This window comes from Xenopus tropicalis, chromosome 4 (genome assembly GCF_000004195.4).
Source record: "Xenopus tropicalis strain Nigerian chromosome 4, UCB_Xtro_10.0, whole genome shotgun sequence".
Taxonomy (NCBI): Eukaryota; Metazoa; Chordata; class Amphibia; order Anura; family Pipidae; genus Xenopus; species Xenopus tropicalis.
In genome coordinates this window covers 131,473,061-131,489,084 of record NC_030680.2, presented here as the reverse complement: position 1 = coordinate 131,489,084, position 16,024 = coordinate 131,473,061, and the positions used below count along the sequence as shown (strand labels likewise).

The following is a 16,024-nucleotide window of genomic DNA, read 5'->3' as shown; positions in this document are numbered from 1 at the left end:
ACAATTAGGTACTCGTTTAGTTCATTTTAGAAACCTACTGTAGTCAACAGAACGATCGTTTGAATACACTTATTCCATATTGACGCTTTGTATTACAGCCATGTCTTCCAGCAGAGGTAATTAGAGCAGGAGATAACTGCTGTAATCAGCTAGGATCTGAACATCTGAATGTAAATGTTCCTAATAGACCCATAAGTGATTTGTGTAAATGTCTTGGGGTCTGTTTCAGCGGCACTTAAGCGTGCTGCGCGTACAGATCCATAATATTTAGTACTTGTACTTTCTTCTAACAATTTGGAAAAACTGAAAGCTGCAAAACTGTTATGGGCAAAAAGCTGTTATGGGCAATTTAAAGCTCATGCAAACTAGAAAGTACCCAAAGTTCATCTTGCTTCTCGTATACACAAACAGAATTTTCTAGCTTCTGAAAGATGTTAAGGGACAGGCAATGTATTGTTTTTATGATTAACTGGATCTTTGCTGTGAAATATGATCTGTTACCTTCTGTGTGGTCGCACTTTCCTATGAGACCACACAGGCTTTACACCTGACAAATGCAACAATTGTGCAATGCTTTGTAATATCAAACTCTGCTCATAGTGCCCCAAAGACTTTACGATGTAAGTTACACCTTTTTGTTCCATTCTGTCTAGGAACTGGAGCTGATTGTTTTTTGACATTTCTTTGCTTTCACATCTACTTCAGTCTCAAGGGTCACCCCCACACCCAACAAGTATAGTTAGTCTTCAGTGTAAAATAGTTTTTAATGACAGCAGACGATTCATTCTGTGTATAAGTATTTCCAGGGCTCCGTGTCTCCAGCCATATGACATGCCATTGATGTATCTCCGTCTCTGCTTAGAGCCTGGAGGAGAATAAGAGTGTCATTAGGAATAGGTGCTTTAAGATATTACAACACATCTTTCTCTTGGAAGTGAAATTCACTTTTAGTTGGAATTGGATCAAGGGTATATGTTCATCATGTTTTTTTTTAAAATGTTTTAGTAGGACCATGCTGACTATTTTTAAGTTGTTGGCGGATTAAAACTACTTTTATAATAAAGTCCAAATTATTGAAAGCTAATGGAAAATTAATGTCAATTTAAAGTGATCCTGATGCTAAAAAAACTAACTAATACTTTTACAAGTATTTGTTACTTGAAGTTCCTAAACCAGACTGTTTTGCCAACCTTACTGTCCCTTCCCAGCCTGACAGTTATAGCTTCTAATGCTAATGGCCTGCTGCTGCACAAATATGGCCGTCCCCTCATAGAGGAACATGAGGAATCAGATGGATAAGGTAAAAGCATCGGGCAAATAATTTTATGGCAAAGACAATGCTATGATAGATGTAAAAAAAAGGTTTAGTTTCTAGTGTCTGTATCTCTTTAGGGTACTTGCACATGAGCAATTAGTCATCTGCAATAAATCTACACTACTGCGGGTGACTAATCTCCTGCAAATGCTTTTCCGCTAACTATAATGTAAATCGTCGGTCGGAAAACATATGCGGCACTTTGTTATTCCAAAGTTGTTTTAAACTTTCGAGATGTATAATTGTCTATTAAATTCATTATAAATAATAAGTATAGATAGAAAACATGATGCCAACTGCAATTGAATTACAACTGAATGTGCAGCGATGCAGTCAGATTCTAAGGCATCATTCTTAAATAAATATCGACGCACATAACTGGGAGCACTACCTCTCCTAACTGTGCATATTAACTAAATCAAATGGGCTGCCTTGAATTTTAATGCTCACTTTTCTAACATCAATAACGTAAAAGGACATAAGAACTTATTGCTTAAGCTAGCACTTTGCTTCATAGGTGCCGCAGCTTCCAAACCAAATACAATTCAGTCATATCCTAATGTTCGCCATACAAGCTGTTAATATAGGGGAGAGGCAAGAAATGCCTTATCAGTTTTTGAGGCCTGGGAGCATCATTTTAATTTCAGGGAGTGGAAACTGCTGCTGAATACTGTACTGTGCCTCCCTCTTTAGGATGTAAAATATCATATCACACAATATCTGGTCTGATTATTACTTATTCACAATAATATAAAATACTATTCTTTATACTACTTAAAGAATGATATACAAAAAAAAAATCGTACTACTTCTTGTAATACAACAACACACTGTAAACATTAAGGGGGTTATTTAATATTAGGAGCAAAGTTTGCTACAGAAAATCACTGAACAGTAATGGTAATGGAAGCATACCAAGGTGTAAACCACTGCATATATTGCACATTAGTCTCACCCCATTAATATTCTATTCTACATCAACCTAGTTAAATTTAATTGCACAGTGCTACCTATACTAAAGGCTGCCTAATACAACTGCAAAATATATGTATACAAATATTTTGTATGAAATGTGTCCACACTCTAATACATTAAAGTTCGGGAGCAATATATAATTAGGTAAATATATATTCATTCAATGTAATTTATTTTTGAACACACACACACTCTCTCTCTATCTCACTCTCTCTTTTATTTTTTTACACTTGTATTGGACCATTCTTGCATGAATTGGGTTGATAATACAATATTAATGGTGATGGTAATGTACAATGAATTGTGTGGCACCCTAGTTGATGTGTTATGTTATTGTTTTTAGGAGGGGGGTGACAATAAATGACCCACTGAACCTCAAATTGGACACTCTTTATATATGGCTTTTTTTTTCTGTTTGCCCAAGTTTGACTTTAGAAAGTAAATATTGTGTCACTTCCTTTCTTTAGAAAATGACCAGCAACAGGAGCAGGTAGCCTTTAATACTGCACTTACCCAAGAGCATAATCACCTACAGGAACAGGACAAACCCCCTGTGCCAACAGAGAACCTGATAGCGTTCAACGATTCAGACCCAGGGTCTCCTCAGTCTGCAGTGAGGTAAGTGCTTCAATCAAGCCCACTGTATTTATAATTTCTTGTGCTGCATAAAGATTTAGCACAATACTAAATGGAGACGTTAAGCTCTGGTATATTCTCCATATTTTATGTACTATCTATTATTTTATCTATTTTATCTATTATTTTATCCCCAACATCTGAACAGAGAACTGTTCAGATGTTGCTCTCCTCAGGAAAGGGTTCAGAGTCCTCAGATAACTTTTTACCATGTCTTTCCTGATCAGAGCAACATCAAAACACAGATAACTCTGGTAAATTCCCCCCAAGTTCCATCTATGGGGCCAGTTTGTTTAACTGCATCCCTTCAGTGCCACCCTGATTAAAACACTACAAACATTTTGGAATCATTCCAGGGAGCCATTCCATTTCTTTGAGTATAGTGTTCCAGGCTCCCTTTGTTACCTTCTGAGCAATCGCAAGGTCAAATTTTAGGAGCATCCCTGTAGCATAGTAGTGGCAAGTACCAGTGTACCTATATATAAAGCAAATATTTCCAGGTTTCAATAAAGTGGATGAATTTTTCCTTTGCAATAATTTCGCATATGCAGCATTTCTTCAGGAACTGCAAGGCAGATTGTATAAAGGGACACAAGCCTGTCAACCTAGTACCCATAATGATTTTACTTGTATCTTTTGTACCTGTAGTGGTGGGAGCTGCACCTTCCTTTACTGTATAGAATAGTACCATTCTGATGTCTTAATGGACTCATAGTAAGCAATGTATTTAAAAATCTCTTAAAAGTACATGCACACATTCTGCGGGACAGTGTGAGGAGTATCTGCTGCAAGAATTCCACTTATTTTACACCTCTACATATTTATTGTAATTTTCTTGTCAATTTTGTTTTTTCAGTCTTTGCACAGAAGTGAGTGTTGAATGAAAGCATATGTGGATGCAAAATTTCAGGGAAACTTTAGTATATCTCCTTCCTTTCTGTGTTTTGCCATCAATTACCACATCCTGGGGAAACATTCTTATTGCCTTTTGTAGTTTTATGTTAAGTCAACAACTGTCCATTGGAAAACAGATGTTCCGCCAGGGCAGCAAGCGTTGTCACATTGTCAGCTGGATCACTTTCAAAATAGTATTTTTGAAATGTGATCTTTGATAAGTGTGGCATATACCACATACATCTGTTCCCATCCCTAACTAATTCAATAATGTTTTACAACCTTAGAAATTAACATTTAAAGGGGAACTGAAGCCTATAAGCTCTTGTTCATTAGGGCTTTTGTAGAAATGTTGATATTATACAGATGCAGTAAGCATTTACAAGAATGACACCTGCCTGTCTGCACAAGGGGCCTGACTTTAGCCGAAAATGCACGCTTGAGTTAGATGCCATTCCTGTCAGTGCTGACTACCACTGTTGCGCTGGTGTTTTCTTCACTGTGGTTTTTTCACCAGTAACGTGTTCCATTAGCTAAAACTGACTGGCTTTAAGGCTTTAAACTTCTGCAGCTTTTAGGTGATGAACATTATTTATGAAAGCCCACTCTGGAATAAAAACTTCAACTAAGGTGTTTTGGCCCAAAATGGTTTCCATTATGATTGCTTGAGCCCCCCCCATGCAAAGTACACAAACACCATCTATTTTCGCACATTTCACATGGAGCTGCTCCTTGTATTTTTCTTTGAATGCAATGCTGCCTTCATTCAGCAGGGCTGCATCGGGGGGGGGGGGTGTATTAGGCATCATGTGGCCCTCAAGAACAGTCCCTTGTGCTAATAAGTATGCTGGGCAGCAACCGCAATATGCTCTACAGCCAAATTAGCTTGTGCTACCAACCCCACTTTGTAGATGGGCCAAAACTTAGGACTCCAATGCTTGATGTGCCAGTTGTATTGATAAGAGACTTCTTCTTTTCTTTGTTAGATTGGGCAGCTTACACCAGGTTTACTTATAGCTAAAATTTTCAGTAAATTAACTGTTTCTAATTGTTGGCTGGAGTTTGAGGTTACAGCATGTGTTGAACAGGATTCAGCGGATGTTAAAAACTCCTTGCATCTGCTTTAGCCGTGGCAGCCATATGAGCAACCTCTTTAATAAGAACAAAGTAAATAGCAAAGAGTTTCACGGAAAAATCACTCCTTTGGCCAATGTATGCATGTGTATTCTTTTAAACCAGATCCAGCTTTATCCGCATTCCAAAATACAAGTAGGTATTGTGAAAAAAGGTTTAAAGCATAGAAGTTTTATGCACATTCATTTAGACCAAGTGTTTTTTGTTTGTGAATAGACCTTAACTTCTGTATGCTAATGATTTATGACTAATGTCCAACTGGCGGCCCGCGACCCCCTCTCTGTGTGGGCCCCCCCCACCTGTCTGGCTGCTGTGACTGCTTACCTTTGTGTAAGCTTTAAATGGTATCAGTACTTAGCTTAACTGGCCCCCTGCATGGTGCACATCTCAGATTCAGGATGTAAACCCCTGTATTGTTTAAACATGTAATCCCCTGTACTGTTCACACCTTTTGAATCCTGCATTGTTCACACCTCAGGCTCAGACTGTAAACCCCCTGTTCACACCTCCAGCATTGTGTCACTGTATGCTTCCTGCCTGTGTGTGCAGAGGGCAGGCAGAGTTTGGCACAAAGGCAGCATAGGGCAGACAGAGTATGGCACACACAGGTAGCATAGGGCAGGCAGAGTATTGTACACAGGCAGCATAGGGCAAGCAGAATATGGCACAAACAGGTAGAATAGCACAGGCAGAGTATGGCACACACAGGCAGCATAGGGCAAGCAGAGTATAGCACACAGGCAGCATAGGGAAAGCAGAGTATGGCACACAGGCAGCACAGGGCAGGCAGAGTATGGCACACACAGGCAGTGTAGGGAAAGCAGAGTATGGCACACACAGGCAGCATAGGGCAGACAGAGTATGGCACACACAGACAGGGTAGGGCAGGCAGAGTATGGCACACACAGACAGGGTAGGGCAGACAGAGTATGGCACACACAGACAGGGTAGGGCAGGCAAAGTATGCCACACAGGCAGCATAGGGCAGGCAGAGTATGGCACACAGGCAGCATAGGGCAGGCTCAATGCACTTCCACTAAACCATTGTCTGGTTGTTAGGGTATTGACCCTAGCAACCACATAACAATGTAAACTCCAAATGGGAGAGCTGGAGAACACAACTTTTTTTAATTCAAAAACCACAAATCTAAAATAGACCAGTGACAAAATGAATCCCTCTGTAGGCTTTGCAGGAGCTGTCTTGGGGAAAACTCAAGAAGTCTATTCTTAAATGTCTAAAAAAAATAAATTACTGAAGTGCTTAGGGGAGCAGTCTATGTACACTTGCTTTAATTTGTCAGAGGATTTACAACCGCTTGAATTTCTGACCAGTTATGGAAACTTTAATAGTTATTTTGGAGAATGGGATTGATTATGTCATAGAAAGCAATTTGTAATTTATCCTTTTTAAAAAAAAAAAAAAAAAGTGCCACGTTGATTTCTTACATATGTATTATGAGTGCATGAGGAATATTTTTCATGTGTAATTCTAGGTTTTGCATTGCAGGAAGAGAGACGGATTAATTTCCGTTTGCCTTTTGAATGCATTTTTTTTAAAGTTAATGTTGGGAATGACTGACCTTCTTTCTGCTGTGCTCACTTTCAAAGATCTGTTCTGTCCCCATTTATCTTATTGCATCACCTATAGAATTTCTCTGTCTGGATCCGCTGCCATTTGTTGTCACGCTAGGCCCTTTGGTCTGTGAGTAGTGAGAGCCCAGGAGCACTCTTGGCTTTCTGAGGTTTAGAAATTCAGTAATGAAAACTCTAATTATAACCACTTTTCCCTTCCTCTATGATCAGGCAAGTCTTGGGCATCACTGGGTTTGAAACTAAACGGTGTAATTTGTGACCACTGCACATTAGAAGGAATGCTGAGGAGTAATCCATGCAACATTTCCATTTTTATGGAATACACTGTAGGATAAAGTTCACCCATTGTGTTTTTAGGCATAGCCAGGGCTATCAGATTCCAACTACATACAGATTGGCTTCACCCTTACTGGGGCTCATTCACGGTTTTCTGATCAGCTTAGGTAGTGCCTCCTGCTCAACTGCCCTTGCCTATAGGGTATTCCATGAAAATGGACAATTTAGCTGTACAGGTGTGAGATCCGTTATCCAGAAAGCTCCGAATTACGAAAGCCTGTCTCCCATAGACTCCATTTTAATCAAATAATTCAGATTTTTAAAATGTATTTCCTTTTTCTCTGTAATAATGAAACAGTACCTTGTATTTGATTCCAACTACAATATAATTAATCCTTATTGGATGCAAAACAGTCCTATTGGGTTTAATTAATTTTTAATAGTTTTTTGATGCAGAAAGACCCCCTATCCAGAATACCCTTATTCCCATACATTCTAGATAACGGGTCCTATACCAGTACTTGGTTTCCCTCTGCTTTCCATAGAAATTAAGTTCTCCTCACTCAAAATGCATTTCTTGAAGGCTACTGAACCACATGCTTGGGTTTATTTATCAACACAGGGCAAATATACACCAAAGCAGTAAACAGTAGCAACACAGGCTGTTATCAGCTTTTTATAGGCAGCTGCAGGTACAACAATGAAAGAAATAATGTGATTGCAGTGGGTTACTTCATTTTTTCAAATTAGTTTTTTTGACTATATGCCGCAGTGTGTCATATAGTCATATCTATATAAGACAATTGATTAAACGGGCCATACACCGGCAGAATAAAGGTGCCTACTCAGCCACTTATATGCTAAGGTATGGGCCCACCCTAACAGCCTATCCAAGGGGTAGCTGACCACAAATTGGGCAGATATCTATCAGGCAGATTTAAGAATCCACCAGATAGGGACTGCGTTGATACATTAATGTGGCCCTCTCCTAACAAGCCTCTTTGAGCTCCTATTAGCATCCAATTATTGGTAACCTTCTTTGACCAGCTTGCAACTAGGGTTACACCAAAGGACAAAGAATAAAATAACATTTTGTAGATCTGATTTCTTTAATATCCTTAAAGAAGACATAAACCTTTTGGAAAGCCGAGTCTTCTGAGCCCCCCAATTCTACACCACATTAGTATTTGCTTGCCAGCAAGGTTGCTTTATGAAGGGGGGAGTTCTTAGCATTATGCTTATGGCTGTATTTAAATAGACCTTTCTGATAAATCTTACTTAGTTTTTACCTTTCTTTCTCCTTTAAGGCAGTAAAAGTGCCCTAAAAGCCGTTACATGTAATGTTCACTTAAAAATTCTGCACCAGTTCTAGAATTTCCAGATTTTTGCATGTTTGGTGTGGAAATATATAGCATGTCAGCTCAAATTAATAGTCGGTTTTGGTGCCACTTCTATTTTAAACCATAACTCATGTAATCATAGGTTGACAAGCCATAAAAAGAGTGTTTTTCCTGATTTACCAGCCCTTGTGTTTAGGTATAATACAGTGGAGGAAATAATTATTTGACCCCTCACTGATTTTGTAAGTTTGTCCAATGACAAAGAAATGAAAAGTCTCAGAACAGTATCATTTCAATGGTAGGTTTATTTTAACAGTGGCAGATAGCACTTCAAAAGGAAAATCGAAAAAATAACTTTAAATAAAAGATAGCAACTGATTTGCATTTCATTGAGTGAAATAAGTTTTTGAACCCCTACCAACCATTAAGAGTTCTGGCTCCCACAGAGTGGTTAGACACTTCTACTCAATTAGTCAACCTCATTAAGGACACCTGTCTTAACTAGTCACCTGTATAAAAGACACCTGTCCACAGAATCAATCAATCAAGCAGACTCCAAACTCTCCAACATGGGAAAGACCAAAGAGCTGTCCAAGGATGTCAGAGACAAAATTGTAGACCTGCACAAGGCTGGAATGGGCTACAAAACCATTAGCAAGAAGCTGGGAGAGAAGGTGACAACTGTTGGTGCGATTGTTCGAAAATGGAAGGAGCACAAAATGACCATCAATCGACCTCGCTCTGGGGCTCCACGCAAGATCTCACCTCGTGGGGTGTCAATGATTCTGAGAAAGGTGAAAAAGCATCCTAGAACTACACGGGAGGAGTTAGTTAATGACCTCAAATTAGCAGGGACCACAGTCACCAAGAAAACCATTGGAAACACATTACACCGCAATGGATTAAAATCCTGCAGGGCTCGCGAGGTCCCCCTGCTCAAGAAGGCACATGTGCAGGCCTGTCTGAAGTTTGCCAATGAACACCTGAATGATTCTGTGAGTGACTGGGAGAAGGTGCTGTGGTCTGATGAGACCAAAATAGAGCTCTTTGGCATTAACTCAACTCTCTGTGTTTGGAGGAAGAAAAATGCTGCCTATGACCCCCAAAACACCATCCCCACCGTCAAGCATGGGGGTGGAAACATTTTGCTTTGGGGGTGTTTTTCTGCTAAGGGCACAGGACAACTTATTCGCATTAACGGGAAAATGGACGGAGCCATGTTTCGTGAAATCCTGAACGACAACCTCCTACCCTCTGCCAGGAAACTGAAAATGGGTCGTGGATGGGTGTTCCAGCACGACAATGACCCAAAACATACAGCAAAGGCAACAAAGGAGTGGCTCAAGAAGAAGCACATTAAGGTCATGGAGTGGCCTAGTCAGTCTCCGGACCTTAATCCAATAGAAAACCTATGGAGGGAGCTCAAGCTCAGAGTTGCACAGAGACAGCCTCGAAACCTTAGGGATTTAGAGATGATCTGCAAAGAGGAGTGGACCAACATTCCTCCTAAAATGTGCGCAAACTTGGTCATCAATTACAAGAAACGTTTGACCTCTGTGCTTGCAAACAAGGGTTTTTCCACTAAGTATTAAGTCTTTTTTTGTTAGAGGGTTCAAAAACTTATTTCACTCAATGAAATGCAAATCAGTTGCTATCTTTTATTTAAAGTTATTTTTTCGATTTTCCTTTTGATGTGCTATCTGCCACTGTTAAAATAAACCTACCATTGAAATGATACTGTTCTGAGACTTTTCATTTCTTTGTCATTGGACAAACTTACAAAATCAGTGAGGGGTCAAATAATTATTTCCTCCACTGTATATAATTATATTATAACTTTGCAGGCCTGCTTAGCTAAATGTATGTGATGCATTACAATCAATCAGTGATTGGTTGTTATGGTTAACTGCCGGCAAGTTTGCCCAGTGTCGATAAATGAGGCAGCATCTTTTTACCCAGTACAAGCGCATTGTCCCTCTAGCGTTGTGGCTTCAGCTCCTCTTACCCCGGATGAAAGCAGGGGCTATGGTTATGCACACCAGGTTTTGTGGGTGCCTTCTATGTGAGTTCTGAACCCTCTGCAGACCTGAACACTTCCAATATATACCCCTAGTGTTCTGGTAATCTGCAGTATATGTTTGACTGTACTCAAGGGGAGGTGATCATTGAACTCCAGCATCACCTGTGAAGCTGTAACTGTGACCCATTGGTTAGAGACAAATGAATGTTTTCATGTGCTGAATGTTCTTAGAAGTACAATTTATGTTATATTTCAATAAGTTATGGGCACTCTGTGGGTTTGCTTTTCACATCTCCGAGCCATCTGGGACATAACTGCCTTCCTATCAAATAGGGGCGATTATATGTTCTGTTAGAATCACATGTTGTTTAAAAGCACTCATAATAAAGATGGCTCACAGCTGTCTTAGTAATGCACGTTTAGCAAGAAATACTGGCCAACGAGCGGATAGGCATATGTGGAATATTTTTCTTCAAGGCTTGATAATTAATAAATAAGTCTGTATCTGCTGCTGCAACAGTATATGTAGAGCAAGTCAGTGGTTGTATTACTGTAGGAGAAAGTGGGTATATCCATTATCTGGAAACCCGTTATGCAGAAAGCTCTGAATTACAGGAAGGCCCATAGAGTTTATTTTAAGCAAATCATTCTAATTTTTAAAAGTGATTCCCTTTTTTCTCTGAAATAATATAATAGTACCTTGTATTGTCATAAGCTGCATGTACCTGCATTGGCAGCAAAGCTACTCTATTGTTTTATAAACAGACTGCGCAAAATAAAAAACATTTCTAATATAGTTAGTTAAGCAAAAATGTAATCTATACAGGCAGCAGTGGACAGATGTCTAACATAATAGCCAGAACACTACTTCCTCCTTTACAGCTCTCTGACTTCTTAGTCAGTGACTGACAGGTCAGATTCAGTAGCAAACTAACTGACAGTTATGTCCTATGTGCCCCCCCCCCCCCCCAAATCACTGATTGGTTACTGACTGCTAACAGCTTAGAGAGCTGTAAAGGAGGAAGAAGAATTCTGCCCATTATGTATAGACATCTGCCCACTCCAGCCTTTATAGATTACATTTTTGCCTAACTAACTATATTGAAAACATTTTTTATTTTGCGCAGTCTATGTAGTTTCATTTTTACATTGAACCGTGAATCCTTGAAGGGTTAGAGAGGAAGGTAAGTAAAGTGAACTGTCAACCCTAGTGACTGCTATGCTGGAATTCGGCACTGCAGAATGCACAATGGCCCCCATACATATCTATTGCATATCTATAGCGTTCCCTTGTAATATTCAACAGTCTAACATCATAGTTGTTAGAAACACAGTGAAAACACTGCCTGGTATTTAGGTGGAGCACTCCGTTACAAAAAATTGCCTCTAAATTATTAAAGGATATATAACAGAAAAAAAAGGTTTCCCCCACATAATAAAAGAGTGTTATTCACAGCAACTTTCCAATAGCTAATGTTGTCAGTGTAATGGCAGCTGAAGCAGTATTTGTTTATTCTCTTCTGAATAAAAAGTTTCCAGGTATAAAAGAAATGAATAATTTAGATGAGGTGCTACTTGTGCCCTGGCATTTTGCCTTCTGTGCGTCAGTGATGCCGGGCAGTCACATTTTAGAGCAATAATTTCATATGAACAGGCCAGTGGAGACTTTTCTCCCTAGATTTTATGTTTTAGCACATTAAGACAACTCTTTATATCAAATTCACATAGTACAGGTATGGGACCCGTTATACAGAATTCTCTACACATTTAAACACTAATTAAATCCAATAGGATTGTTTTGCCTCCGATAAGGATTAATGACATCTTAATTAGGATCAAGTATAAAGGCCCCCATACACGGGCAGATCCTACGGGTGGGCGATATCGGGAGAACCCAGGGTAATTCGATCGTTTGGCCCTGGGGCCAAACGTTCGAATTAAAATGACGGGCATAGGCAAAGTCTAACGAGCCGATGCGGTCCCCGATCCCACTAGATTTTCTAATTTTCCAATTTCAGGCCAGATATCGGTTGGGAGTTCCCATACACGGGCCGATTAGCTGCCAAATCGATCTAAGTGACCGATATTGGCAGCTAGAATCGGCCCATGTATGGGGACCTTAAGGTACAGTTTTATTATTTTAGATTAAAAGGAAATCATTTTTAAAAATCTGAATTATTTGTTTACTATGTAGTCTATGGGAGATGGCCTTCCCGTAATTTGGAGTTTCTAGATAACTGGTTTCCGGATAATGGATCTCATACCTGTAATGCTCCACACTATTCAAAGGGAAGCTTGTCCTGTTGTAATAATTGCAGTTACATAGTTGTGCAGCTGCTATATTCTGCACTACGCTGCTGGATGCAGCTTATCAACAATTGGAGGGCTGTGGCTTGAATATCCCTGGTATATATACTTGGTTAATATACTAAATTAATATTTGTAGAGCAAATCCTAGAAAATGTCATTATTTGAGGAGTTTGTGTGATCCTGTTGACTGTGAAAATAGTTCCACTTTAGTAATGTAGCCACTTTGATTATTCTTTGCATAAAGGAACTTCAATGTTAGCCCCTAAAAAAATTAATTCCAGGAAGTTATGATAACATTAAAGCTGTTGTGTAATTCTGAGAAATCCTGTACAAGAATGTATTCGCAAGTAATTGTGAACATTGTGAAAAGATCCAGCTGTCATATTTTGGCTGCAGATACTTTAAAGAGAGCAATAAAAGTATTTGGCATATAGTAGTGAAAAACTCATGCACATAACATATACATTGGGCCTCTGCTGTTTCACTCTCCCAGACAGCTTGTGGGGGCCTGTGTGCATGTAAAAGGATACATAAGCTATGGATATAACTTAATGTAAAACTGCTCACAGTGGCCTGCTGAGAACTTATGAAATTTTTATTTTGTACATTAAGGGCCAGATTTATCAAAATGTGAGACTAGAGCTCACCGCAGAAAAATTCACCACTTTCTGTTCATTCAGAAGTATAACTATGCTTCTAAAAATCCCATAGGAATGAACAGGAAGTGGGTGAATTTTTCTGCGGTGAGCTCTAATCTCAGATTTTAATAAAGCTGCCCGTTAATGGTTTGGCAGTTTTTAATGCTGCTGTTGTCAAAAGGAGCTGCCCCAGTGCAGACAAAAATGCAAAAGTTACTGATGAAGGAAGCATCTCCTGGTTCTACTCTGCTCCATTCCGTTGCATTGTGTGATGATCTGAGCCTCCAGGTCTGTACAACTGATAGAGATACTTCTTATAACACTTTGATGCATTAGGGTATGATTAGAATTCAGCTTCAGCAAGCTGTTATACACCCACTTATTGGGATTAGTTTCCATATTGAAAACCGCTACACTGTCCCTAATGTTAACATAATTTCTTTTTCAGGGACATTTTCTTTTTTTGTTCCAAAATTGAGGGATATTGTATATCAGAGTGATTGCAAGCAATGAATAGCAGGCTATTGTTTTAAGATGATGATTTATGTATAGCTGTCTCTGTAGAAGTTGCTGCTCCTTGATTTGTGGTAGATGACTGCTCAGATATATAGATAATCCCGAGCCTTGCTGGAGATGTCTCTGCCTCCCTGGCATGTCTCCCTGCTTATAAGGTCTAAATCACATCACAGCATACCACGGGCAGACAACCTGTGCTTATTCTCAGTTCTCAGGTGTGTGCAGTTGGAAATGTTCTGCTGCCAAGGAATCTGTATGCACTTTATAACATTAGGAAATCATCTAATGCATTCTTTAGAATTTTGCAAGAATGCTGAGCTACTACAAAGTTATTTTTTTCATGCCTAATGATTTAAAACCCATGCTGCAATGTAAACAATCCCCTTACATTCATCTTGTCTTCTTACTAGTCCTGTTTGTTGTTACAGCTCCTTTCTGTTACTGCATACAATCACTTTCTTCTGTGTCTCCCTTTCCCGAGGCATATAGATATTGCTAATATTTCACTTGTGCCGCTTGTCTGTGGGTGTCTGCAGGTGAAAAATGGAGTCAATGTTTCCTTGACCTGAAGAATGGATTTTTAATAGAAATTGCGTGTTAAGGATTCACTCGGCATATGTATACTGGTTGTTTTTCCATATCGTGCTTGCGTGGCTACTGGTTGTCAGGCATGTGATATATGGGCTCATACATTAAATTCCAAGGCCAGAATCTCTTGGGAGTATATTACAAATATGTAGCAAAGTGTTTCAGGGAATGTAAGCTGACATTTTTAACACCTAGGCAGTTATTAAACCTCATTGTAAAGCTAGCTGCTTCAGTATCAATTCAATTAATTCCTTTGAAGTTGGCAGATGTCGTTGCACTCACTAATTTGCAGTTAGGGACTTTTTGTGTGTTTTTAAAACTGTCTGTCTCTCTTAAGGGAAAGCCTAACTGTAACGTACTCATTTATCTAATGTCCAGCTGTTACAGGTGTTAAAGGAGAAGGAAAGTTTTAGTCATTGGGGGGTTGCAAAAATGTTAGGCACTCGATTTCTGCAGAAGGTCCTTGTCACCATCTGCTAACTGGATCACCAGCCCGTGGTATCAGCTAAGCCAGTGATCCCCAACCAGTGGTTTGTGAGCAACATGTTGCTCCTCAGCCCCTTGGATGTTGCTCCCAGGTTCTTCTTTTAAATTCTTGGCTTGGAGGCAAGTTTTGGTTGCATAAATACCAAGTGTACTAACAAACAGAACCAGTTTACTTAGGGGCTACCAAATAGCCATTAACAGCCCATATTTGGCACCCCAGAAACTTTTTTATGTTGCTCCCTGACTCTTTTTACATTTGAATGTGGCTCACAGGTAAAAAAAAAAAAAAGGTTGGGGGATCTCTGAGGTAAGCTATTACAGTAACCGGGGATGCCTAACCGGTGATTTAGACTTTCCTTCTCATAAAGATGACAAAATAATTTGTACTAGGTGGGCTGGCTTTTGTAAGGAGATACTAAAGACTAAAGGTGGCCATGCACAGGCAGATTTGAGCTGCCAAATAGGGCCCTGCTTGTGTTTGGTCAGATATCTTTTGGGCAGGTTTGATTTTCCAGTCAGATCTAGGATCAACGACTCATTCCTGTGGTCCTCACTCCAACAGCTTGTATTCTCATTGTCATAATCCGATCATTTGGCTCAAACAAAACTTTAGCCTTTTATCCCCCACCTTAGGTGGGCATATAGGGGAAAAGATTGAATGGCCAGCTTAGCATGATTTGTATTACTATTCCAGTTCTCCCAGCAACTACAGCAAAAGATATAAGTAAAGGTGGCCATACATGGGCACATTTAAGTTTAAGTTGAGTCGGCAGCTTATCTACCCATGTATGGTCTGCCTGACTGATATCAGACTGGAAATTGGCCAGATATCAACAGGCAGGTATTAAAATTCCATCAGGCAAGGAGTGCGTTGGTACATTGATGCAGTCATCATCCAAGGGGTCTCTGTAGGGCCCAATGGATGGGATTAGATCAGTCCAATTTCACTGTGAATCTGGGCCCAGGTCTGGGCATGTATGGACATCTCTACAGAAACAATACAATCTGTTTATGGGCAGTAGAGTTGCTGTGGTTGTAGTGTTCTTGCTCCAGAAGAAGGTTGTATAGGTGCTACAAATAGGTCAAATGGCCAACTGTGTCAGTAACAACTGCGCATGGGACAAAAAGGAAAATAGTATACATTTACTGCCAATATTGCTATTTGACAGACAAAAGCCTTCAGTTTGATAGAACATTAAGGGGCATATTTATTAACATTGGAGGCAAACATCACTGGTGATGTTACTCATAGCAACCAATCAGATCTGTGCATTTTATTGATGACTGTTGAAATCTAATTGCT

General features: G+C 39.6%; 1 protein-coding gene across 4 annotated transcripts in view; it reads left to right on the top strand.

The window, feature by feature from the left end:
- Positions 1–16,024, top strand: part of rad18 (RAD18, E3 ubiquitin protein ligase) — a 114,088-nt gene that overhangs the window by 62,651 nt on the left and 35,413 nt on the right. For all 4 annotated transcript variants that reach the window (XM_004914132.4, XM_004914131.4, XM_002936252.5 and 1 more), the window contains one exon: positions 2,758–2,908. In XM_004914132.4, the coding sequence (XP_004914189.2) occupies positions 2,758–2,908 (151 nt within the window). The remainder of the gene's footprint in view (positions 1–2,757; positions 2,909–16,024) is intronic.